The sequence below is a fragment of the Cynocephalus volans genome, chromosome 13 (genome assembly GCF_027409185.1).
Source record: "Cynocephalus volans isolate mCynVol1 chromosome 13, mCynVol1.pri, whole genome shotgun sequence".
Taxonomy (NCBI): domain Eukaryota; kingdom Metazoa; phylum Chordata; class Mammalia; order Dermoptera; family Cynocephalidae; genus Cynocephalus; species Cynocephalus volans.
Window position 1 is genome coordinate 98,612,567 of NC_084472.1, and position 26,657 is coordinate 98,639,223.

The following is a 26,657-nucleotide window of genomic DNA, read 5'->3' on the forward strand; positions in this document are numbered from 1 at the left end:
TTAGTGCTGCATTGTATCTCCTCTATTGGCTTTTTAGCAAATCCTCTTTTCTGAGGCATATTTATGCTTTTCCAGTGTTGGTTTCTCTCCATGTTTCATTTTGGATAGTTGCTCTACACGTCTTTTCATGTTAACTGATTCATCTCCAGACTATAATATGCCAATTTAGTCTATTTAGTGATTTTTTTTCCCCAGTTAAGACATGGAATTTTTCCATTCTGTGCATTTCATTTATCTTCTTTCTTTAACTTAATTGCTCTGCTGAGGTTCCTCTTCTCTTCTTCCATTATGTCCATCTTCGTTTACACCTTCGAACATCTTTATCATAACTTCCTCAAATCTTTGTTTAATAACTCTAGCATTTGGGACAAATCTAGGTCTGTTTCTATTACTGATTTTCTCCTGGTTAGGGTCACATTTTACTGCTTCTTTGCTTGTCTAGTGATTTTGTTTTCTTTTAAGAATGTATTTAGGTTGCCTTCTTTTAAAGAATGCTGTTAATGTTTTCAGGGCAGGAAGTTAATTTATGACATATCAGTTTGATCCTGTTCAGGTTTGGTTATAGACTTGCTAGAGTGGATTTAGAGTAGTCCTTATGCCAGGGCAAAAATAGCTTTATTTCAAAATGGTGGCATTCTGGGGTCTCAGCTCAGTGCCCAGGACACCCAGGAAAGTATCTGCACTCTAATTGGTTGGAAGTCAAACATCTAGGATTCTACAACATTTGTAATCTTTGCTTATCTCACAAATTCCCTACTAATTGTTTTCTAATAATCAGCTGGACATACACTTAAGAGTATCCCACATAGATTTCTGGGGTTCTTTCTAAGCTCAGCTCACGTTCTCTATCACATTGCCCCACAAATTCTGTCCCCCTCAACATTCCTGAAGTCTGATCTCTCTTTCCTTTACCCACCAACAGCACTGGGCTCTTTTTCCCTGTGCTGTGATTTGCAAATGGTCCCTAAGAAGATACCTGAAGTGAATGGGAAGGTCACTTGTGTTTCCTTATCTCAAAGATCACCACCCTGTTCTGTCTTTTGTCAAATATCTAAAAAATAATCACTGCATACATTTTGCCTGGTTTTATGGTTGTTTACCTGAGAAAATAAATTCAATGCTCATTTTTCATCATGACCTTTGAGCAGTGTGGCTTTTAAACAACAGTCTTTTCCTTTCAGCTTAGTGGTAGGATTGCACGCTCCTACATATTTGAAAACAGACTTGACAGTATAATTTTTTAAATTATAAATTGACAATTAATAATTGCATAAATTTATGGAGTACAAAATAATGTTATAATTTATGAATATAATGTAGAATAGTTAAATCAAGCTAGTTAACATATCCATCATTCCAAATACTTCACATTTTGGGGGGTGGGAATATTTGAAATTTATTGTCAGCAATTTTGAAATGTACAATATTCTATTATTAACTATATTTACCACTCTATGCAATAGAATGCAAAAAAAGAAAAAAATATTCTTCATGTCTAACTGAGATTTTGTACCCATTGTGCATCATTTCCCCATTCCTCTCACTCCCCCACAGCTATAACCACCATTTTATTTTATGCTTCTATCACTTCAGTTGCTTTAGATTTCACATTTAAGTGAGAACATGTGGTATTTGTCTTTCTGTTCCTGACTTATTACTCTTAGCACAACCTTCTCCAATTCCACCTATGTTGTTGCAAATGTCAGAACTTCCTTTTTTTGTTGAGAGGCTGAGTAGTATTTCATTTCATACATATACCACATTTTTTTTTATCCATTCATGTGCTGATGGACACTTTGGTTGATTCTGTAACTTGGCTATTGTGCATAATGGCCCAATAAACATGAGAATGCAGACATCTCTTCAACAAAACGATTTCAAATCTTTTGGTAAATACCCAGAAGTGGGATTGCTAGATCATATGGTAATTCTATTTTTAGTTTTTTCTTGAACGTCTATACTTTTCCCATAATCACTGTACTAATTTACATTCCCACCAGCAGTGTACAGGGTTCCCTTTTCTCCACGTCGTCACCAACATTTATTATCTTTCATCATGTTTTTACTCGTTGCCGCAATCTTGAAAGAATGTGTTGAGATGAAGCCTTCATCATTTGAATCTCTGAGTGCTTACAATGATCAAAGCACCTCTGCTGACCCATGCTGGACATAAGCCACCCAAACTTGCAGAATTGTTTTATTGCATTACAAGCTAGATCATACTTTCTGATACAAGAGCTTTAATCCAAATGCCCAATCTGGTTACTTTTCCATAAACTAAAGTCTATTTGATGCTTTTTAGGGAACCATAACTTGTACTTTTCAAAGCAAACAATTCTAAGAATTTCACATAGTCATAAAAATATGCATTAGCTATAACAAATCAATAATGCACAGTTGCCTAACAATATCATAATTTATTATGATCATACTATAGTAAAACTACTTTATATTAGAATATCTTAAATTGTTTATCTTGAAGTTTATTCTTGTTTAGTGTTCAATTCACTGATTTATAACATTAAAAGCATGTTTCCACTAAATAAATTTTAGACACAAGAAAGCTGATTGTTATCAAGAGGGTATATGAAAAAACTTTATATAAAAGCTGAATGTAAATAAGTACACCTCAAATATCATCAAAAAGCATAAATGATAGCATAAATAAATATATTGGGAGTTACTCTGTAGAAAAGATAAACCTCTTAGATAACATTTTCAAAAATACAATTCTGTGTCTGGAATGGTTTCTGTATAAGCTTTCTTCTATTAGAAAAAGTCAATTCATGTACCTTAAAATGACTTTCACTATGATATTTAAGTGATAAATTAATTTTCAAGGTAGAACGTTTTCAAAAGTACAGAAAAAATAATTTTGAAATTTTGCATAAAGCTTACGTGAGGGTACTTCAAAATGTTCATGGAAAAATAGAATTAAATATAATATGAATCTTTCCTTTACATGAACTTTTTGAATAACCCTCATAGTTATCTGGTACCTTGAGATTGCACTATTAGTTGAATACATCTGCAAATGATACTACACAACTAAACAAGTTATATTGCATGTAAGTTAGAAGAAACATAAACAAAAATAAATAAGAAAATTGTTTGCACCATCTCATTTTTTATGATTGTGTTTGAAGTTCAAGATGGATACATCTCCTTAAGATGCTAATTACAATTTGAAAGAAAATGTCAGGAAATGCATTTTAGTACCTGTGAATGTGACCTTGTTTGGAAAGGATATTTGTAGAAATGAGGTGCTACTGGATTAGGGTGATGCCTAACCCTGTGTGACTGGAGTCTCTATAAGAGGAGGAGAGGACATACAGAAAGAATGCCATATAGTGAGGCACACCATGTGATGACAGAGCACCAGGGATTCCTGGCAGCCAACAGATGACAGGAAGAGGCCAGGATGGATCTTTCCCTAAAGCTATTAGGGAGAGCATTGCCCTGCTGACTTCATTTCTGATTTCTGTGTTCCAGAACAGTGAAAAAACAATTGCATCTCTATTGTTTTAATCCACCCAGTCTGTGGTACTTTCTTACAGCAGCCCTAGGAAACTAATGCAAGTCCCACAAGTATATACATTTGTTAAAACTTACCAGCCTGTGTGTGTGTGTGTGTGTGTGTATAAACCTGTGTTGATTTCACCTGTGTTAGTAATAATAGCTATTTATTTGTCTGGGTGATAGGTAAAATTACTTACATAATGACTATATATATAAGTTTTTAATTTTTTTAAAAAATAAAGACGATAGAGAGTAGCAGTATGTGATATGAAGATTATGGGTGAGGGAGTGATAAACAAGAAAAAAGTACAAATGGCGAAGAGTAGTGGAATTCATTTCAGTTTAAAAATGAGCTTTTATTGAGGAATTGCTGTAGTGTTGGAGGGGAGTCACAGGCAGGGAGACACAGGATGAATGTAACATTTCCTGAATTTCGGAGTTCATATAGCTACCTTATTTGCTGGAGGAAGAATGGCTACTCCTCCAATTCCAAAACAGAACACAGTTCCTAAGGGGGAGTGCTTTGGGGGCAGCCTTATCTCTGACAGGATCCCAGGAGGATTGCAGACACCCTGTTCCAGGAGAAGCCTCCCAGCCTGGCCTGCTGTTCCCTTCCCTCATTCTGGGGCTTCTCCCCACCCCAGAGGGTACTTTCCACGTGGGAGTTTTTAATGACACACATTGTGTAAAATCAAATAAAGTATGGTGTTTATTGACATTTATAGTTCATAAAAGCAGCTTATTTTGTTTTGTTTTAAACCTTTTTTTTTTTTTTTTTTTTTGCCATGGTAATTCTAAATCAGGAATTTCTGAGTGCAGAACTTAGTGGACTGTTTGAAGCTTATTTTTGTTTTGCTTTTGGGAATTTCGAAGTTTTCGATAATACTCTTCTTCAAGACCTTGAACATATTGACAGACATACAGAATTAAAGTACAGCATTAGACAGGAAGAAAGGACCCAGTGTGCTGTGATTGAGAAAACACACTAGAGATAAGCAGATGTATCCATTTTGATCTTTGCCTGGTTATGTTTAAATCAGTACTAAATAGTACCAAGAGGACCAGTGGTACTATATTGTTTGAGCCCCTTTAGAGATTTTTATTGAAGAAAAGCAGTTTTATTGAAGAAAAACAGTTCGATATTTGACCAACTTAATTTAGAAAATGCAAAGTAGTTAAATTATTAAAGCCTTACTTTCTGCCAGCCACAAGTACCTTTGGCTATAGAATATGACTGCAACAAATGTGAATGTTCCAAAGAGAGCTGTCTCTGAGAGGAACACAAAATTAGTTTTGTGGTCATTTTTGGTTTTGTTTGTTTTTATTTATTTTTCCTAAAAATGTTATTTATTTATTTTTGATTATCCATATTTATGGGATACAAAGCTGACTATCAGTATTTGTGTACAGTATATGGTGATCAAATCAATATTATTAACATGTTCTTCATTATACATCACAATTACTCTTTTTAAAGAATACAGAGAGAACATTAAAAGAACTAAAGAAAATACTTGAATATTTATTGAATACTTCAATCCATCTACAAAATTGATTATTTTGCTCATCTTTTCTCTCTGTTTCCTGCCAATTCTTTTTCCTTCTTCTCACCCTGACTACTCTTTGTTTGATTTTGAAGTCTTTGACCAACTTCCTCAAATATTTTTCTAAGGAAGCTCTTAGTCTCAGTACTTTAGTTAGCAAGATGGTGTTTAAGATGACTAAGAAGTATATTTATACTACTGCCCGGGTAATCCCATCTCCCTGTGGAGTGTATGAACATTAATAAAGCAAATGTATTTCACAGGGCCTAACTTCCAAAGCCCTGTAGTTTCAGGTATAGCCTAACTTTTTAAAATTACACATAGAAATGTTAAGCTTGAGAAAGACAAAAACTTTCCCCAGGCTAAAATCTCTGTTGCAGATAAAGAATTATAACACAGCAAAATTGCTGGCTCCAAGGGCAGATGTCCTTGGTGCAGCCAAACCTAATGACTGCTGCCATGACAATTATCTTACTGTTCTTTTGTAACCACCTATGTTCCTTTTCTGTAACTTGCCTGCCTAAAGAATAAATATGGAGAGAAGACCAGAGTCAGAGTTGGTGTTAATTTTCTGAAGAGGAATGCCTCGTTCCTGAGGGTTCCTGGAAATTAACCTCTTCGGGGCTTCTCACTGCTCAGAAGAAATAGGCTTTGAGTAATCCTTTGCATCTCTGTCACCCTGGGGGAGAGGTGACATCTCCCAGTCTCTATTTGCTAAAAAAAATCATACATCCTTCCCCAGTCATCCACGCACATCACTTTCCTGCAAAACTGGAGCATTGTTGATTGAGATAAAATTGAGCTGGGCATTACTGCTCTTCTGAAAAACTGGATTCTGCCATGACCCTGCCTAGAGAATATGTGATGCTAGGAACATGAAAAACAGATAGACAACACAAAGCATGTTGTCGTATAATAAATTTCAGCTTCATAATCTCTAGTATATTAACTTTAAGCATAAATATTCCCAATAATTAACTATATCTCTGATTACATCTACTGTTTTCCATTTTCAGGAAAGAGAAGCAATGTATGTAATATATTCAAAATTATTTTCTGATTTAAAATATTTATTTACTGTCAATGTGTTGCTAATTGCTTGTAATTTTGCCTTCTGTAATTATGCTAATATAATGAATAAAGTGTACTGAGCAGTATTAATTTTTATATCTAGTTTTCAATTGGATGATTCTGCATGCTTTTATTTATGGCTTAGATGCATCTCATCTATTCTGGGTGCATAAATATTTTCTTGTTTGCTTATTTGACTTTGCTTATTTATACTGAATGAATTAAACTTCAACTCACTTGAAGACACCACTTTTCTCATATTGTTGATAGCTTATATGCCACAAAATATAGAATTTTTATCCTAATAAAGCATCTTCCATATAAAGACATTAAGTATTATGCCAAGTCAATTAAGCTCAGCAGCTGAGGGTATTTGAAGACAGCAATGTAGTGTAAATGTTAAGGTTTTATATATGAAAGATCTATTATACCATTCAAGCAGTTCAGGTTTAATGTATACCTTAGTCCCTTGAAGATAGATTTAGACATAGAGACTTCAAAACCCAGAGGAAGTTTCATTTATTAACACACTCGTCTCAATCACAGCTTCTTTGAACATCACGCAGTTGGGTTATTATTTCTCAAAGCTTAACATAGGAAGGTTATACTATGATTAGATGAAAACACACTCCAACGAACATAAGCTGTTGAAATAATGTTTGGAAGATCAAATACAATAATGTGACCAAAGACAATAGGGTTTCCCCAATATTGTCATTAAATTCTATAAGAAAAGGTCTTTGTTTAAAAGAGGAAATAAAAGATAACCGATTTTTAAAATACAATTCATACTATTCTAAAATTAACAGCCCACAAGGTTAACACTGGTTTTATCTTACTTAGCTCAGCCCTAGTTGAGGCATTTCAAATTTTCTATGTGGGACTAAAAACATGTATAATTTTAGAATATAAGAAAAATATACATCTTGTTTCAGAGAAATGATCTTACACATTATCAGCCTTTCTAATCATTTTTTTTTCGTCTTGTTCGATGCTCCTCAGAAGCTATAACAGTAGAGAGGTGTAGTTTCCCAAAGCCCATGGGCTGGGGTGGAGAGTAGTGCTGACCTGGGGTTAAGGGACAAAGAAGTGGAAGTTTAAGGCTAGTGGTCATTCACCCATATGACATCCGTCTCATGAGTGTGCGCTAGAAACCAGACACGTTCTAAATTTGAGGATATGTTGGAATACAAAGATGATCTCATGTTTTGAGTTCCTGGGGATTATATATCTAGCAATGGAAGTACTTAAAGATAAATGGGACAAGTATGCACAAAGTGTGGCATGCCAACATCTCTGACTGTTCGGGGCTGTACCTGAAGAGAGCCTCTGATGTAGGTAGCAGGGGAGGGGTGCTCTTAATCTTCACAGGAGGGGAAGCTAGAGATCCATATGCTAAATGTTTTATGCCAAAAGAAAAAATTGATGTTATGGAAATATCAATTCCTCACCCCTGTCCACTGTCTCAAGATTTTCTTCCTCATTTAATATCTTCTTCAAGGCCCAGTTAGATCTTCTTGCTGAAGTCCTCCTAACTTCCAAATTAATTATTTTTTCCAAATATTTGAGCTGGCTTTGTGGTTTGTGGATGAATTAATTTGCAAATTTGGCCAATCTGTTGGAAATAGATGTCCAATTATATGTTGTAATTATATTTATTTAATACCACATTTCAATAAATCAAGAAAATTATTGATTGGAAGAAAGGTTAGTGAGCACTAAGAAAATAAAAATATATGCTCTATATCATTTTAAGGTTGGTTATATAATGGATTCAAATTCAGTGATATTAAAGGGTGGAAAGTATCACTATTAGAACCCAGGAAATGTTGAGTAAATAAAGATTCACAATTCAATAATGCTTTATAAGTACCCTGTGATGTAGCAAGTGTGGATAGTATTGTTTGCATGGCGGAGTGAAAACATGAGAATCATTCGGTGCACAGGTTATTTATTGAGCATCCAGCAGGTGATAGGTGAAATGCCAAGTCTTTAGCTTGCAAAAAAGAACAAAGCAAACATTGTCTTTCCTTGTGAATATGCAAAGTATGCAAAGTGTTTTTAACTAGCTAAATCTACAGACTTTATCAGGATTATGCTAGACATTTAGAAGTCACGTGCTCCCCCAACCAGTCTAGTTCAGCGATACTTTACCAGATTACACAGCATTCTGAAAAAGAGAACCATTTTAAAATACTAATTCAGATGTAAAACATACTAGAGATAAACGAACTAAATAATATAGGTACTTCTCTTCTTTCTCTAAACAAAAGAAAATGTTAATGGTTTCCTGCATACCAGTTTCATTTTTAAACCTTTCCTCTGACCATAGGAGCTGACGCTGTGGAAGCTCAGTGTAAGAGATTTGAAGTGAGAGCAAGCGAAGATGGCAGGGTGCTGTTTTCTGCAGATGAAGATGAGATTACCATTGGGGCTGAAAAGCTGAAAGTTACAGGTACTGTAGATGGAGGTTTGGGAATGTTGTTTACTTCTTGAAAGAATGTGCAACTGCACCAGGAGCTCCCTTATAGGACACATGATTTCCATGCCTAAAACTGAGTCTCACATATTGTCATGACATCACAACAGTTGATTTTCAAATCATCTTCACATGAATGGTACTGGTCGTGGTTGCAGAAGAGATGATATTTAAAAAAAAAAAAAAAAAAAGGAAAGCTGTGTCTCTTGGGCAGAGGTAGGTAGAGGAAAGGGGGTGTGGTGGGTGGAAGAAAGATGGAGAGCACAGACCGTGTCAAAGTGACTAAAGGTTATGGACAAATAAAATTTAGGGGCATTATTTAAAAATAAAAGATACATGAAAGAAGAACTAGAACGTAGATACCAACCTCTGGATTAAGTAGGGGGAAACATTTTAATAAAAGTAAACTAACTTGTCATTCTCTAGGGTTTAGAATTAACCTTAAAGTATGTACATCAAGAAATAGTGCTATACACATATCATTGAGAAGTCTTTAAACTTATTATTCTAATATTAGGGTCATTAAAGTCAACGAGCAGCTGAATATTTATTTTAAAAAACCCCAAAAATAGAGAGTTAGTTATGGGACCGGGAGTAGGTAAGGATTGGGTGAAGACAGTTTTAAGCACAATCTCTTCTTAGTTTGCAACCATGACACCTATTATTTTGATGAAATATTTTTAATTTAAAGTACCCAAAGTACTATAAATCCTTTCTAAAGTACATTAGAGAAAAAGAAAAGAAAAGAAATAAAATTTGTTTGGCTTAGTGTTTTCCAGACTTGAATTTGAGAATAGCTTTTGGGATATCTGCCATATTTATTTAGGTCAAATTGTGTCCAGTGGGCCTCGTGAGAGCAGTTAGGATGGCAGTTTCGGAAGACAAGCTCAGGTCTCATGCTGTTTTGGTTGAATCCTGCCTTTACCACTCAATGTTTTTTAAAAAATAGTCTTTATTCCTCTGATTTTACTTCATCTGAATGATTAAAATGACAATGATAACCTTGGTGTTCAAATTACACACCTGTATATGTGCCTGTGTGTGCATATGTCTGCTGAGAATGTTCTCGCTCATAATGATGATGTGGTTAAGTGTTAGCTCTTTATTTTTATTAATAAAAATAATATTAATATTGTTAATGTCCAGCCATGAGGGCCTGTGTTGATTTCAAGAAAGACGTATTATTAAATGGTGGTGAAATTCAGCAAGAATTGTTGAATGGGGATCCTCATGGGTCATCCCCTGGAGTGAGTCCAACCTCTCCTCTCCTCCCCCACTGTCCCCATGACCTCCATTCTCTTGTGAGAGTGTCCTCCTGAAGGACACTGGAGCTTGCACCCCTGGGTGGGTGTTTAAGATGGTCCTCATGACTGCCCACCTTCATGATGGCCCATTTTTTTCTTAGGACTCCCTGGATGGGTCAGGAAAGGAGACGTGAACTGGAAGCACAAATTGACCTCCTTGTGTCCTGAGTTAGCTGGGAAGGGAACGAAAAAAAGCATGGGGGGTTAGGTTGGCATAACACACAGACAAATCAGAAAGGACATTGGCTTTAGGGCTCTGGGAACAGACACTTGAGTTGTTGGTTGGTGTGCAAATAGGGACACCCTCAGGGAGATTGGGCAGGTGTGGTTGACCTTGGTGTTATTAACACCACGCTCTCCCAAGTGAGCTAAGTGGCCAGCCCTCATTAAACAGTCTCGAAACTTGGTAGTGCCACTGATTAACACCCTTGTGACCAACATAATCCTGAGATAGATTTTAGAATATTATGCATCTATCCAAAAATTCTTTCATCCATATTCAGATATTCCTATTGGGTACTTGCATTCATAAGCAGATGGAGGTTCTAGAGCTCTTGGCAGCTTTTATGATTTCATACAATTTTAATTTCCTTTGGCCTTAATATTACCTTGAATTGTCTCATAATTGTGCCTATGAAGTGCTGTCTTCACAAAATTAGACCCATTAATTGGATTTTTTAATTTTTCTTTAAGGTAATTACCTTTATCTTTTTCTTTTTCTCAGTAGTTTGGCTGCCGTACTTGGACTGTTAATTGGACTGAGTAGGCAGAGAAAGTGCTTCCAGAAAAATCTAAGGTGTTTTGCCTTAGGGCAGTGATCTATGCTAACTCTCTCTCCCTTCCTCTTCCCTCCCCTGCTGTGTGTGTGTGTGTGTGTGTGTGTGTGTGTGTGTGTGATGTATGCATGTACACATGTACAGATGGGTAAAAAGGTATGTCTCACTATGGCTCTCTTTTTCCATTTCTTTCTCTGTCTCAAACATAATGCACATAGATTTGTGTTTACTCTTCACCTTTAATTAATCAGTTTTACAATAGAAGTCTGTACCATATGCTTTCAGAAGATCCTATATGATAAAATAAAATAATTAGACGGTTGTAATTTCAGAATCCAAATAAATGTTCTTTTGTAAGAGATTGAAGTGTAATACATAGGATAAAAGAAACATCAAAAAAAATGCAAGAGTGCTGCACAAACTCTGATTTTTAACCTGATTATACAAAAGCTCCACATTGTTAATAAACAAATGTTAAATTAGAGAGTAATTTAGTTGGATTAGAAGTCCCCCAATATCCAGTGACATTTCCGTTTCTCACAGAAGAGCCCATGTTCCCACAAATACGCACACAGGTACAAACATACACACACATGTTCAAATTCCTGCTACATCCTTATCTTTTATGAGAATACCACATATTAACTATATAGTGGCTTTATTTTTTCCTGTGATACTTCTAAAATAAAGAAAACTGAAATATCAAAGGCAAATACAATTCATGATTTCACCTGCAGAGAGAAGAAAATTGCACATGGCATAGCATGCAATTTCAGGGCATAGAGATTGATTAGTAACCTCACATACACTTTAAAGTGGTGCCCGAGTCATTTGACAAATAACACTACAAAGAGACACTGACTCCAGGGTGCTTCATCTAAATTGGTAGCTATACTGACAAGACTACAAGACTTCAAATTACATGTGACCAGAGATTTGTGTGAGGTTTATTCTAGAATTTTAAATTTGTGATATGAAAGTTTTCTATTTAAGCAATATCCATAAGAATTAAAATTAAAATGAGTCTCTTTTGGCTTTATACTTTAAGAGCAATGGCATGTTATAAATGGACTTTTGTTTCAGGGTGACAGAAGTGAATGAATTTATTTAAACAATGGATATGTCTACGCACCTGAGGCAAAATCACTTATGACTAAAATTATTCATAGATTTAATGTAGCTCAGCATATTTACATTTGCCCTACCTAGAAAGCAGCAAGAATTTACCTGATACATTCAAATACTCCTGGGGGACTCCTGAACACCACCGTGCTCAATACCCCATCACCAGGATGAGCAATCACATGCTCAAAATTTGTACTGTTTTGCTCTTGACATTACTTACTTTCCTCAGTAATAGTTTGCTTGAATTAATTTATATATACTTATTTGACCTTAACATGCCCTCCCTGTATCACTGAATATATAGAAGTTTTACACTTTAGCTTACACATACACACTTCGAAAGTTAATTTTCATTTCGTATTCCCTACTATGGGTCAAAGATATTACTTAGTTACTTACTACAATTATCTTTTGAGACCTAGTAGGCAAATAAATGATATAAACCTTTACATGCAGAAGACTCTTAAATTTAATGCTTTCAGGCAGAATCAATCAACTGCAATCTGCACATTCATTTGTATTCCAAGTCGTATACTAACTTAGAAAACAAAGTGCAAGTATAAGTCACTCAACTTTATAAAGTGAACGCCTTTAGCCCTGTAGAATACCTTCATGTTAAATTAAAAGCTATTAATTGACTTAGATTTCTGTTTTGCCTATGAGAGAAAAGAGGAAATTAGCCAAATGTATGAGAAGAAAGGATCTCCTCTCTCTCTCTCTCTTTTTCAGACAATAGCAATTAAATCTGGCAATATTTTGTAAAAGAAGAGTAAAACACAACCAGTGCCCTAGTGTTTGCTTGAAAGCCAAGCATATCAGTCCTTTGTCTCTGTTCTAATTGAATGACTGAAAGGATAGACAAGTTCCAATGCTTGTTTCACAGCAGAAGAAAGCATTTTCTGAAGAGCTGTCTTTTAAATTAAACACCATGCTTCTAGGTTAAAATCAATATTTTCTGGTTTGTTTTTATTACTTTGTCTTCTGCATCCTTGTTCTTGTCTCTTAAATTGGCCCGCCACGATGGGGTCAGCTCTGGAATCAACCTTTCTATTAGGTAGGGCCATTGTTCCTTTGAGCCATCCAAATGCTGAGGATGCCATGAGCCACAGGTAACAGGATGGAACTGCTTCATATGAAAAGCCCCCGAAGGAATGTAATTAGGTCAGGGGCTGAGAAAAGTAATGTGCAATCACTTAATCCTCTCTGCTGGGGCATTTCAAGTTTGTACACTTGGATCAGTCACTCTGCTCAATTTTCTAGTTGCTCTTCAAACTTACTGAGGATAAAAATTTCAGAAACACTAAAAATTAGTCCCACCCCACCAGACCCCCATATCTCCAGGTGAAAACCGATTTCAGGTTCCAAAATGTATAAATAATGAACTACACGATTTTCACCAAACAAGCTGTTTCCTATGCACACCTCACTGACATCCTCTCTCTGAGTTGTTTTGTTTTTCTAAACTCTCATTTAAATGTTTCTTATTTTTATTTTGTTAACACAAAATTCTTGAAAATAGAATTGCATAATGGAAATGTGGAATGTGAGGAAAGTTATAAAAGAGGACAGCTTGTTTACAAAACAAGCCGTAACAACTAAATTCTCTGTGTAGTGAATTTAAATTTTCTATTTGATATTCAGATTTTTTCTTCGATCCACAAAATCTCTTGAAGACATAATTTACCTTGCCACTGTATAAGTGATTAGTCTGATTTCCTACATATCATCATGCTGTTTTTAAAAATACATTACTTAAAGAATATGGTGTACTAGAATTGCTTGTGGTTTCTTGGTTTCATTGCTGACTGTCAGTCAGACCCTAGGGACTGCCCATATTCTTCCTCGTGCTGTCCAACTATCCTGCCTCCAGTAAGAGTGAGTTACACCCCTCTCATGATTTGAACTTCTCCAAATTTCCCATCTGCTGCATCTCTCTTATTTTCTTTCTTTCTTTTTTCTTTTTCTATTTCTTTTTCTTTTTTTTTTTTTTTTTGTCAATAGCTGGGAAAAAAATTTATCTGCTTTTGATAATTAAGCTCATGTGATTATATCACCAGATTGCATTGTCAAGATTACATTATCTGGATACCTGGATAAAATAATGGTAAACTTCCTATTTTAAAATCAATTGATTAGTAACTTTAGTTACATCTGCAAAATGCCTTTTGCCATTTAGCATAATATGTTCACAGTCTCAAATATGTAAGCATATTTGGTGGGGGAAGAGGGGATTACTATTCTGCCTTCCATACTGTACAAATTATTGAGTCTCTTTAGACCTGTTTTTTCTTCTATTAAAGGAGCATTATGAGAGGCACTTACCACATACAGTTTGGTGAAGAAAGAAGAGATATACAGAAATAACTTAGGACCAACTCTGGCGCTATTTTGTATTTGATAAATTTTATATCCACCAAATAAATTTAAATGCCTTTATTTTTATCCTTATCTGTTTGCTATTTGCAAAATAAATAATTGAAAAGAAAAACAAAAGACATTGGGCCATGGATGAAGTAATGAAATGAGAGCCAAAAACTCATGAAGTGGGAATCACATATTCAATACTCGAAATGCAAAATTATACTCTTTACTAGACATTCAGGGACATTAGAAGATTTCTTGAGAAAATGTGAAAAGTAGGATAGAAGGAGATGGACAAGTAATACTAGCTATATCCCCCACATACAGTAGTGTTATGGAATGAACTCTGCAAGGAAAATGCAGACACTTCGAGAGTTGGAGAGTCAAGAAGTTTATTCCACTAGCAGGACCCAGGCAAACTCTCATTCTAAATCCTGGGACCCTGAGTGCGGGGAGGGTTGCAGTTTTATACTATTCTTAGGCAGGCATGCAAGCTTTTCATTGGCCCTGCCTGTATACAGGCAGGGTTACACAAACTAGGGACTTGAACAAACAAATGTATAGGAGCAGGAAGTGCAGTGGCCTCAGCTAAAATTTTCCTTCAGATCCCCCAAAACTTCCCCAGTTTGATGCTCCTTCTAAACTTTGGAGTGAGCATCACCTTCAGATTTTTCAGCCCTTAATGGCATGTAAGCATGTTCTGAGGGTGACAGGACCATCTGTAATTTGACTGACCATAAGCAATCTGAAACAAACTTGACAATGCAATTTAAAATGCATGGGGCAAATAGGAGGACTAAGGATGTCATTATCATTGGTCCAGGAAACAGCAAAAGCCAAGATAACCATTTCCAGGTGTCTGTTTAAGAAAACCAAGACCTTTCTAATTTTTCTCTTCTCTTGGCTATACACTCTTTTAGTTGCTGAAACATGTTCCTTACTATCCCTGATTTGTTAGCATAGAAGCAGCATTCTGCTCTGCTTTTCCTGCATCCCATAAATTTTGATAATCTTTGTTTTCATTTTCATTTAGTTAAATATTTCAAAATTAATCTTAAATTTTTTTCATTGACCTGTGTATTATTTAGAGCATGTTGTTTAATGCCACTCTATGTGGGGATCTTCCAGTTACCATTCTGTTACTGATTTCTAGTTTAATTTCACTGTAGTCTCAGAGCACACATTGTATAATTTCCATTATTTTAAATCTGTTGAAGTATGTTTTATGGCCCAGAATGTGTTCTGTCTTGGTGATTGTCATATGTAAGTTTGAGAATTATATTTATTTGTTGTTTTTCAATAAAGTAGTCAATAGATATCAAAAAAAAAAAGATGCAACATTCCTCCTTGAGGAATAAGCAGACTCTCCCTTTTTCTGCAGTAACTAGGTCTAGTCCTCACCTGTTTTGAAGGACCACTTCTCCCAAGTTGTCTACCTGGTCTTGAAATGCTGCCAGGGAGGTGGCTACTTATTCCATGTCATAGGAAAAATATATAAACAGTTTTTAATAGGAAGTCATCGAGTGAGCTATCCCTCCAAACCCTGCGCCTACTCCAGCAGTTATCCCTAGACTAATTAACAAAGGAATGACCTGGATTGCTCTTTTTGTTCTGATATGTGCCTCTAGGGGTACCATAAGGGACTGGTGGTTACCAGGGACAATATCTGCCTGGGAGATGATGGAGGCTAATGTGCAGACTCTCCCTGCCCAGTCCACAGGGAGACACTGGTAGGCATAATTTCCACACATAAGGAAGGAGCCTACTTGGTGTCTGCACCAAAGTCCAGAGTGGTCAGAAACAGGGATGCTGATGATATTGTCACATTGTTCCTTTGTTAGGTAGCCTACCTCAACAGTTTTTCCTTAGTTATGAATGCATTGTTCTGACTTGAGTGACATGTCTACACTTGTCAATCTAGGCTCCTGTGCTGGTGGTCATTCTGATTCATTTCCCAACCAATGCCCAGAAAATGCTATGGAACAAACTCAGCAAGGAAACTGCAGACTCTCAGAGAGTTGGAGAGTCAGAAAGTTTATTCCACTAGCGGGACCCAGGCAAACTCTTGTTCTAAATCCTGGGACCCTGAGTGCAGGGAGGGTTGCAGTTTTACACTATTCTTAGGCAGGTGTGCAAGCTTTTCATTGGCCCTGCCTGTATCCAGGCAGAGTCACACAGACTGAGGACATGAGCAAGCAGAGGTACAGAAGCAGGAAGCGCCGTTGCCCGACTTGATGGCTTCAGCTAAAATTTTCCTTCAGACTCCCTGATGGTAGCTCAAACAATATAAATTTTATTTTTCTCTCACATAGCATTGCATACATGCGCAGGCTCTGCACACTCTCTAGTGACATAGATGCCTGAGGCCTTAGAGATCTGAAACCTTCAAAGACCAGGTTGCTGTCCTTCTCTGTGAGGCTGGGGCTGCCACATATGATTATTTCTGCATTCCAGAGTGGGAGAAGTGAGAAAAAGAGAAAGTAGAGAGAAAATAATTTTCTTATAATAACACAACTTGGAAATAACACTCGTTTGTATATTCTATTGGCCAAAATTTAGTCATATGCTTATGTGTAATCACAAGGGCAGCAGAGACATGCAGTCTCTAACTGGCAGCTATGTTAACTATGTTAAACTGGATTTTGTCTTTATTAAAACTTGGCGTGGGGACTTCTACTAATAAAGGATGAATAGATTAAGTGAAAAAATAAACCCTTTTTACCATCGGAGGTGATTTAATAATATAGGAATTCTAATATGTAGCTGCAAAGGGAAGGAAAGCAAAAGTGAATAGTCTTAGTAGGTCATCCATTAGACATTATCAGCTTTCAAACTGGACCTTAAATTTGCATTTTCCTTCAGTCTAAGCAATCTACCTTGTCTTGTCACACCCACTGCAAAAGATTCCTATGCATTTCTTCTGACATATCCTTTTTTTTCTTTTTAAGCCATTGCTATCATGTCATTCAGGAAATCATGACCATGTCTTCTTTTCTTTTTATCGTCTTCATCAAACTAAAACCTCACTTGCAGTATCATGTCTCTTAAAGGCTTTAATGTGGCATTTTCTTATTTCTTTCCAACATATAAGCTCTAATTTGATCAGTCAGCTCACTCAATTTTCCATCCTTTTGCAGCTTGAAATTCTTGAATTCAAAGGACTGAGTTCCAGAGACTGAAAGTTATAGTGAAAATTTTACTTTTAGGCAACTCAGAATGTCCAGAGCTGGATGAAAGGAGTCCAGTTGAAATCAATAGGGAATTCCGGTGTTGAAATGCCAGAAAGCACAAACAGCATGTCCAAAATATTAATGGCTGAGGTAAATCTGATGATTTAGAGACAAAATCCAAGAGCTGGATAAAGAAAAAGTCAGTGTGAAACCTAATTAGTAACAATTGTGTTTCATTGTATCACGGGTAGAAACCAGCCTTGAGTATTTGCATCTCCATTTATGGGTCACAGGATTATAGTCATAGATGTAAAAGGACCCAAGGGGCTGGTGGCAGATAGGCATTTCCTTCTTTCCTTCTTTCCTTCCCTTTTTCCTTCCTAAATAAAAGCATGCAGCTCAGGGCAAAGATAGGCCAGTGGGAGTTGGAGCCAGTGTGAGGAAGATAGAAGGACAGGCCAGTGGCATCTCAGGGTAATGCAGAGATGGCATCGGTGTAGCTTGGGAAGGAAGCCTGGAAAGGGCTAAGGCCCAGGTGAGGAGATCATCAGAGAGGGGGGGTGGTTCATCAAGTTCATGAGATTAGCTACATTTTGGGAATTGAACAAATAAATGAATATGTTGCAGATAATGAGAGCTATGTTTCTCACTCATGGAGAGGGGTGGTCCAGCTATGGAACGGGGTGAAGCTAGAATGAACTCTCTAGTATTGGATTGGAAGCACTGGTGTAAACATCATTTTTAATATATGAGAATAAATAAAGAAATACATACCGGTGAAAGTGTGTGTGCATAGTTTTTGTTATGTATAGCTATACATTCCTAGTAGTGTCTACACAGATGGCTGTAGATATGTGACTATAATAGCACTGAGCACGCCTAGTTCTTTGATCTTTTTTCAAAATTCCAAGATTCAATAAAAGAATTAAGGGCTTCATTTAAAAATTCCTGATTCTAAAGCTGAAGCAGGAAAAAAATAAGATGAGAAGTTCCTTGATTATCTTATGGTAGAAAGTGAGGAAGTGCTCAGTCAAGGACAAAAACATGTCAAACGACACAGGAGCCAGTTTGAATAGGCTCTCGCAGGCCCTTTAAGTATATATCCTTTAATACATAATGATAATAAATTCGACATTGCATAAAATAGAAAACTATGAATCTATATTGATATAAAGGAATGAATAAATAATAAATTCCTTACAGTGGAACACCCACTAGAAATGTAGAAGAAATCGTGATTAGAAAAGCACCATCTGCCAATAATCAGAGTAATAATTATTTCCAGCCAAAATATGAATAGATGTTAAAACTAGTGGGAGAAAGTGAGATGAGGCTTGGATTTTTGATAGCCTTAAAGCATATATTTTTTTAAACTTATTAATTTTTTAAAAAAGGAAAGCAAGTACATTGGTGAACTCTGGCTGTCACTATCTTACTCCAATGGTGAAAGCAAACACCACCAGTCACTGACCAAATAGACGTCAGGCAAACGGCTGGTAGGCTGGAACAAGAAGAGGATCCTTCTATGTTATTCCAAACAAAATGCATAATTTGAGTATAAACATGAACAAATGCAGCACAAATTCAAATGGGGTGTCATTCTATAAAATGTTAAGGTCAGGAAATTAAGGAAAAACTGAAGAACTCTTAAAGAAAACTGGGCATATTAGTCAGCTGGATATACCCATGGTTCTAGACAAAATCAGTTGTCTACAAACTACATTACTGGGACAGATGGTGTTCTAGTTATCTATTTCTAGCAAACTACTCCCAAACTTAGTGGCTTTAAAACAATGATGCCATTTGTTTTGCTCACAACCTGCAATTTGGGCAGGCCTCGGGGGAGACAACGGGTCCCTGCTCCACCTGGCAATGGCTAAGGCAGCTCAGAGTCTGGGGGCTGGTATTATCTGGAGGCTGGATTACTCTCATGCCTGGAAATCGATAACAGTCCAATATCGGGGAGCTGGCATTGTTGGTTCTGGTGAGGGCTCTTTTACTGGCTTGCAGATGGCCACCTTCTCACTGTGTCCTCACACAGCAGAGAGGGAACTCTGGTGTCTCTTCTTCTTACAGGGGCACTAATTTTATCATGAGTACTCCACTCTTGCAACCTCACCTAAACATAATTATCTCCCAAAGGCACCATCTCCATATGCCATCACATTGAGGGTTAGGGCTTCAACATATGCATTTTGAGGGGTACACAAGTCAGTTCATAGTAACATGGTAAATTGTTGTATTAAATTTCAGTTCTGTGAAGACCTTAGTATGGGAAAATAAAATTACATACTATGGGTTTTTAGCTTCCTGATGAGGTGGCTTTGATACAGAGATTGATCTCAAGGAGTCTAGACACAACAATGGTTATGCCGTCGTTTGCCTGTTCCTCTTAAATATCAATGGCCTCAGCAGGGTTTTTGTAGTAGCTGAATTGCAAAGAGTGGAAGACTGCAGTATCTGTCAAGTGGCTGAAACACAGGCCCTCTGTGCTATTGCAGTTTGGGTCCATTTCATTTTTCGTTTTCTCTTTCTCAGTGGCAGTATCAAACCTCTAGGCACCTTGTTCTGTAGGATGTATCATTCTGTTGTTGAAATAGAGTCTCAACCCCAATTTCTCCAGCCAGTTAAATAACTCTAACACCTTTCACCCTCCCTACAAGTGCTCAGAGGTAGATTAGAGCCCACTTTTTCACAAGGTTAAAACTTTCCTCAGTAAGAAGCTTTGAATAGGCTCTTGTGCCAAAGTGAGTGCTCAAGTTGAAGCCCCAATATTTGGACTTTTTGAGAGAAATTACAAACTGAACACCAATTGTAAACTTGCATTTTGAAATATAAATTCACATGCAGTTTTAAGAAATAATACAGAGAGGTTCTGTGGAACATTTACTGGGTTTTCCTCAATGGCAACATGTTGAAAAACTGTAGTACAATATCACAACTGGGATGGTGACATTGACTTGGTGAAGACACAGAACAGTCCCATCACCACAGAGATCCCTTGTCATCCTCTTGAAACCACATCCACTTCCCTGCCACCCTCACCTTAACTCCTGGCAATCTCTCGTCTGTTCTCCAGGTGTATAATTTTGTCATTGTAAGAAGGTTATATTTATAATCATACAGTAGTTAGTTACCTTTTGGGATTGGGTTTTGTCACTGAGCATAATTCCCTGGAGATTCATCAAGTTGTTATCCAATAGCTTTCTTTTTATTCCTGAGTAGTATTCTGTGGTATGAATGTCTAACATTTTTTTTCACCCTTCACTCATTGAAGAACATCTGGATTGTTTCTAGGTTTGGACATTATGAATAAAGCTGCTATGAACATTTGTGTACAGATTTCTGTGTGAACAGAAGTTTTCATTTCTCTCTGATAAATACCCACAGATGCTCTTGCTGGGTCATATGGTGGATACCTGTTTTGTTTTATAAGATACTGCCAAATGGTTTTACAGAGATGTTGTGACATTTTATATTCTCTCCAGAAATGTATCAGCAATTCAGTATCTCCACATTCTTTCCAGCTTTGGTGGTGTTATTACTTTTTTTTTAAAAGCTGTGCACTGATATTTCATTGTGCTTTCGATTTGCATTTCCCTAATGGCTAATGAAGTTGAACATCTTTTTATTGCTATCCATATATCTACTTCAGTAAAATGTGTGTGTGTGTGTGTGTGTGTGTGTATATATATATATATATTTCATTTTATAATTGGATTGTTTGTATTTTTCACTGTGATTTTGAGAGTTCTTTATATATTCCAGATTCTAGTCCTCTCTGTTGGATATATGGTTTACAGATTTTTTCTCCTACTCTGTAGCTTGTTTTTTCATCCTATTAGCAGAGTTTTTCATGGGACAAATTTTTAAAATTTTGATGAGGCCCGTCATGCTTTTGGTGTCAACTCTAAGAATTCTTTGCCTGATCCTACATACCAAAGATTTTCCCCAATATTTTTTTCTAAAAGTTTTACACTTTCACATTTTGTGTTTAAGTCTGTGATACATTTTGACTGAATTTTTATATGATATGTGAATTTTAGATCAATAGTTTCTTTTTTTCTGTTTGCTCATATTCAACTATGCCAAGCCTTTCCTTCCTTTATTGAGTTCCTTTTGCATCTTTGGCAGAAATAAGTTAGGTATAATTGTGTCTATCTCTGGGTTCTCTACTCTATTACATTCATTGGGATGTCTGTTCCTCTGCCAACACTACACTATCTTGATTACTGTAACCGTAAAATAGGCCTTAATTTGGTAAAATAATTGGGTAAAGTGATTTCTTTATCTGTATTATTCATTATTCATTTTTGTTATTTGTAGGTTTGTGCCTTTATATATACATTTAAGCTTGTACATGTTTCTATGTCTAAAAGAAATCTTTCTTAGATTTTGAGAGGGATTGCATTAAACTTATACATAAATTTTAGGAGACTTGACATCGCTACTAAATTGAGTCTTCGAATCCATGAAAACATTGTATCTCTCCATTTATTTAGGTTTTCTTTCATATACTTAATGAACATTTTGTAAATTTCAGCACAGACAACCTGTACATGTTTTGCTAAATTTTTGGATTTTCTTTTAAGTAATTATAAGTAGTAGGGTGTTTACATTTTTGTTTCTACATGTTCATTGTTAAAATATAAAATTGTATTTTTTCATGTGTTGGTCTTGCATCTTTGTGTCCTGTGACCTTATTGAACTCATCTACTAGTTAAATAAGATTTTTGCAGATTCTTTGTGATTTTCCGTGCAGACAATTATGTCATTTGCAAATAGAGATAATTTTATTTCTTCCTTTTAAATATGTCTGTATTTTATCTCTTTTTACTGCCTTATTATAGGGGTTAGAAATTCCAGTCACCATTTGAATATAAGAATGATAAAATTGGACACTCTTTCACGGTTTCCAGGCTTAGAGGGAAATCATTTGGTCTTTCACCATTAAGTATGATGTCAACTTTAAGTTTTTTCTCTTTGCTCCTTATCAAATTGAGAAAAGTCCCCTTAATTCCTACTTTCCTGTTTTTGTTTTTGTTTTTGTTTATCATGGGTGGGTGTTAGAGTATGCCAAATGCTTTTTCTGTATCGAATGATATGACCGTTTTATTTTTCTTCTTTAACCTAATTATACAGTGGCTTATATTGACTTATTTTTGAGTGTCAAAGCAGCATTGCATACTGTAGCTACAGAATGTAATTTCTCTTATGCATTGCTAGATTTGATCTGCTAATAATTTATTGAGGACTTTTGTGTCTAAAGTACATTTTTGGTCTATAGTTTAATTTTGGGGTACTTCCTTTGTCTGGTATTGGTATCGGGGTAAAACCTCACAAAAGTAGGGAGTATTCCTCTTCTTTTGTTTTCTGGGAGATATTGTGTATTACTGATGTTAAGTCCTCTTTAAAGTGTTTGGTACAATTTTCCAGTAAAACCATCTGGGTTTGGAGATTTCTGCTTGGGAGCATTTAGTTATAAATTCAAGTTCTTTCACCATTATACAATTATTCAGATTGTTGATACCATGTTGGCTGAGTTTTAGCAGTCTGTGTTTTCTGAGGTATTTGTTCATTTCTTCTACATTGCCTTCAGTCTTCCTCCATCCTACTCATATACTCGTCCAAACCCCAGCATCCTGGGTAGTCATTTACTATGTTGGGAGAAAAGCCTTGCTCTCCCCTTCTTTTTATTCTCCAAAGCCTTATGATTCTCCTAATGTTTTTTCCTGCTTGAAAACTCCAGTGAGGCACTTACATGTTACTTTTGCTTTCTTTCTGTTATACCACCCTGTTTAAAAAAAGAAGGCACTATATAAAAAAGAAGAAAGGAAGAGATGGGGGCAGCAGGGGGTGGTGAAATAATTCAAACTATAATTTTTGTCACACAGGAAAAAAAAGTTTTGATTTACTTTGTTATTCATTCTTTTATTTGTGCATTCACTTTTTAGCCAGAATTTATTGAATACCCAACTATTTACCAAGTACTATATTATATTCTGGGAAATACAATGGAAAACATAATGGACTGATCCCACTATTGTAGAATTTATGACCTAAGTGGGAGTTGGCTAAGTTTCTATGTAAATGGCCAGAAAGTAAATGTCTTGGGCTTTATAGACCCTCTGTTATAACTACTGAATTCTGTCATTACATGGTGAAAGCAGCCATAGACCATATGTAAGTGAATATGCAGGCCTATGTTTCAATAATTATTCATTTATAATGGTAAATTTTAAATTTTACATAATTTTCACAAGTCATGAAATATTATTTGTTTGATTTTTTTCTGAATATATAAAAATGTGAAAATCATTCTTAGCTCATAAGCCATGTGACAACAGATAAAGAACTTGGTTTGAGCAATGGGCTATAGATTGCCAAATCCTGATATAGAAAGAGAGATGTAAAACAAGAAACAGAAAATACAATTTTTTTTCAGCAGTCTACAGTGGTTGCATAGCAAATAAACCCAGAGCTAACACTTGCTCATGGTCACTTTTTCCTCCATAACAAAAGAGAATTTACCAAGAAGCTCTTAAATTTGAGACCCTTGACAATTTGTTCTCACTCATATATTTTTGATAATTTTGCAAAATAACATACATTAACTGCATACTTTTAAGAATTATATTTTATTCTACTCAAACTTCCCTGTCACAGGCAACTTTAAGTATAATTAAGGGTAAATTGAACAGAAGAGATGTTGAAATAAATTGGGATATATTTGTGTGGCCTCAGTCATCTTCATTTATGTGTAAATTATTGTTAGCCCTAACAGTATAGAATGACTTACAGGAATACTTTTACAGGTCATTATGCTAGCTTACCCAGCATCATGATACATCTACTGGCTCTGGAGGTATGATGTAATGAAGGACAAAAATCATTTAAAATATATAAAACAATAAACTGGTTTATGGAAAAGTATTCTAATTATCAAATTTTAAACAGATATTTAAACTTCCATTTCACCTAATGAAAATGGTTTTCTTCTGTCAAGAGTATATTTGACAATTCAGTGTATATAGATATAAATGCAAAATAAATTTTTATCAGTTTTCTTTGTTATATAACAGAAACCTGTAACAGTACTTTAAACATAAGAAATAACATATTTTATGCATCATAATGTATTGGATCACATCATACTATGACTCATATTTGTCTACTGAAGTATAGTAAGTCCATTTAAAATAGTAAGCAAGAATGGCTGGATAGCTCAGTTGTTTAGAGTGCAGTCTTGTAATCCCAACTTTGGGAGTTTGGATCCCCATACCAGCCAGGCCACCAAAAAGGAAATAAATAAATAAATAACAAGCGCACAAAAAAAGAGAATTATTTAAAATAGCAAGCAAAATTGCAACTGATATACACAGCCCGAAGAAGTGAGTGTTCTGGTGGCATAATATCTGCACATGTTTATCAATCAGTCAATGAATGTTGGAAAAGAGCAATTCAGTTACAGAATATTATAGTTCAATATAATGTAGTGATAATTTTAAAGGGCACATTGAGGTTGATATCACCAAAATGATTCTGTAGCAGCTGCAAGCTCTCATCTCCCAACAGAAACATCAAAAAACAAGCAGAAACTGTCAGAACATACATTGTCTTTGAAAAGTAGTCAAATTTTACAGCAATCAAGTGAACACTTAATTTAAGAAAAGTAACTTCAAAATGGTAAGGAATCTTTATGGTATTTTTGCCTACCCTGTTCCATCCTGTCTCTGGTTCACTGGCAGTCTTAAAACAGTAGCAACCAATGTTCTCAGAAAGGGCCTCTGGTCCCTTGCTCTGAAGGGAGCACAGCAGAACCCTCACACTAATTAGTGTGTGTGTGTGTGTGTGTGTGTGTGTGTGTGTGTGTGTGTGTGTGTGTGTGTGTTCTAACCTGTCCGGAGGCTACCTGAAAGAAAAGATGCTCATCTTTTTCATCTACGTTAGAACCCAGGCCAGAAAAACAGGCTGAAAAGTGGGGAGCATTGCTCAAAAACAGTGCAAGGTGAACTAACAACCCAATGATGTTGGGGAAAAAGATTAAATTGAAAACATAAAATAGTCCACCTGTGGATCAGGAACAAACACTGTAGAGAGTTTCTTTGGGAAATTAGAGATCTCAAAAACACACATGTATGGGGAAATTTGGAAGGCATGTGCCCAAGGCAAGATACTCAGAAAATATCTAAAATGCTCAGTAAATAACTAAAATGGCTTTAAGCTTTCATCTTAAGCTGATCTTCAGTTTCAGAGATAGCTTGGCTAATTGTTGCAAGACTGTCCCAGTACAGAGCCAATCTGTAATGACTGAGAGAAATTTTTATTGGTTCATTTTGGTTTTGGTTTTGTTTGTTTGCTTTGTTATTGTTTTCTCTGTGTCAAAACAGTAGCTGAACACAAGTTAAGGAATAGAGGCTTTAGTGACCACATGCAAAATGGAATACAGTCTACAAAGAAGTTAGGAAAGGCACTAAACAAATGGAGTACTAAAATTTTCTTTAAAAAGTGGTCAACAATAACAACATCAAAAATAGTAAAACTCCCAAAAAGAAAGATAATTTGATTTTCAGAGTTAACTTTTATAGGATTTAAGTATCCAGTTTTAACAACAACAACAACAACAACAAAACATAAGCCACACAAACAAACAGGAAAATATGGCTTACTGAAAGGAACAAAATTAATTAACAGAAACCAAACCTGAGGAAATAAAGACATCGGTCTTAATAAGTAAAGATTTTTAAACAACTATCTTAATTATGTTTGAAGAGCCAAAGGAAGACATGAACAAAGAACTAAAGGAAATGAGAGTGTACAAACAGAATAAGAGTATTATTAAAGAGATACTGTAAAAACAAACAGAAATGGTGGCTTTGAAAAGTATAATGACAAATGAAAAATTTGCTAGAGGAATTCAATAGCAGATGTAAGGAGGCAGAAGAAAGAATCAACAAACCTGAAGACAGGATGATAGAAATTATTGAGTCTGAGGAACAGAAAAGAGAAAAGAATGAAAAAAAGTGAACAGAGACTAAGGGATCTGTGAGACACCATCAAGTGGATCAATGTATGCATCCTGGAGACAAAGAAGATAGAAGAAGTAGAATATTTGAAAATATAATGGTGTACACTTTTCCAAATTTGATGAAAGACATGCATATACATATCCAAGAAGCTCAATGAACTTCATGTAGGATAAACACAAAGATAGCCAACTTTATGATCAAACTGACAAGGACAAAAACAAAGTAGAAATCTCTAAAGCAGCAAGAGAGAAAAGACTTGTCATATATAAGGATCTTCAA

At 35.7% G+C, this 26,657-nt stretch overlaps 1 protein-coding gene across 2 annotated transcripts in view; it reads left to right on the top strand.

The window, feature by feature from the left end:
* SGCZ (sarcoglycan zeta) overlaps positions 1-26,657 on the top strand; it is a 477,366-nt gene that overhangs the window by 401,583 nt on the left and 49,126 nt on the right. The window contains exon 4 of one of the 2 annotated variants that reach the window (XM_063077240.1): positions 8,467-8,589. The exons of the other annotated variant lie outside the window; for it this stretch is intronic. Coding sequence (XP_062933310.1) covers positions 8,467-8,589 — 123 coding nt within the window. The remainder of the gene's footprint in view (positions 1-8,466; positions 8,590-26,657) is intronic. 2 annotated transcript variants of the gene reach the window in all.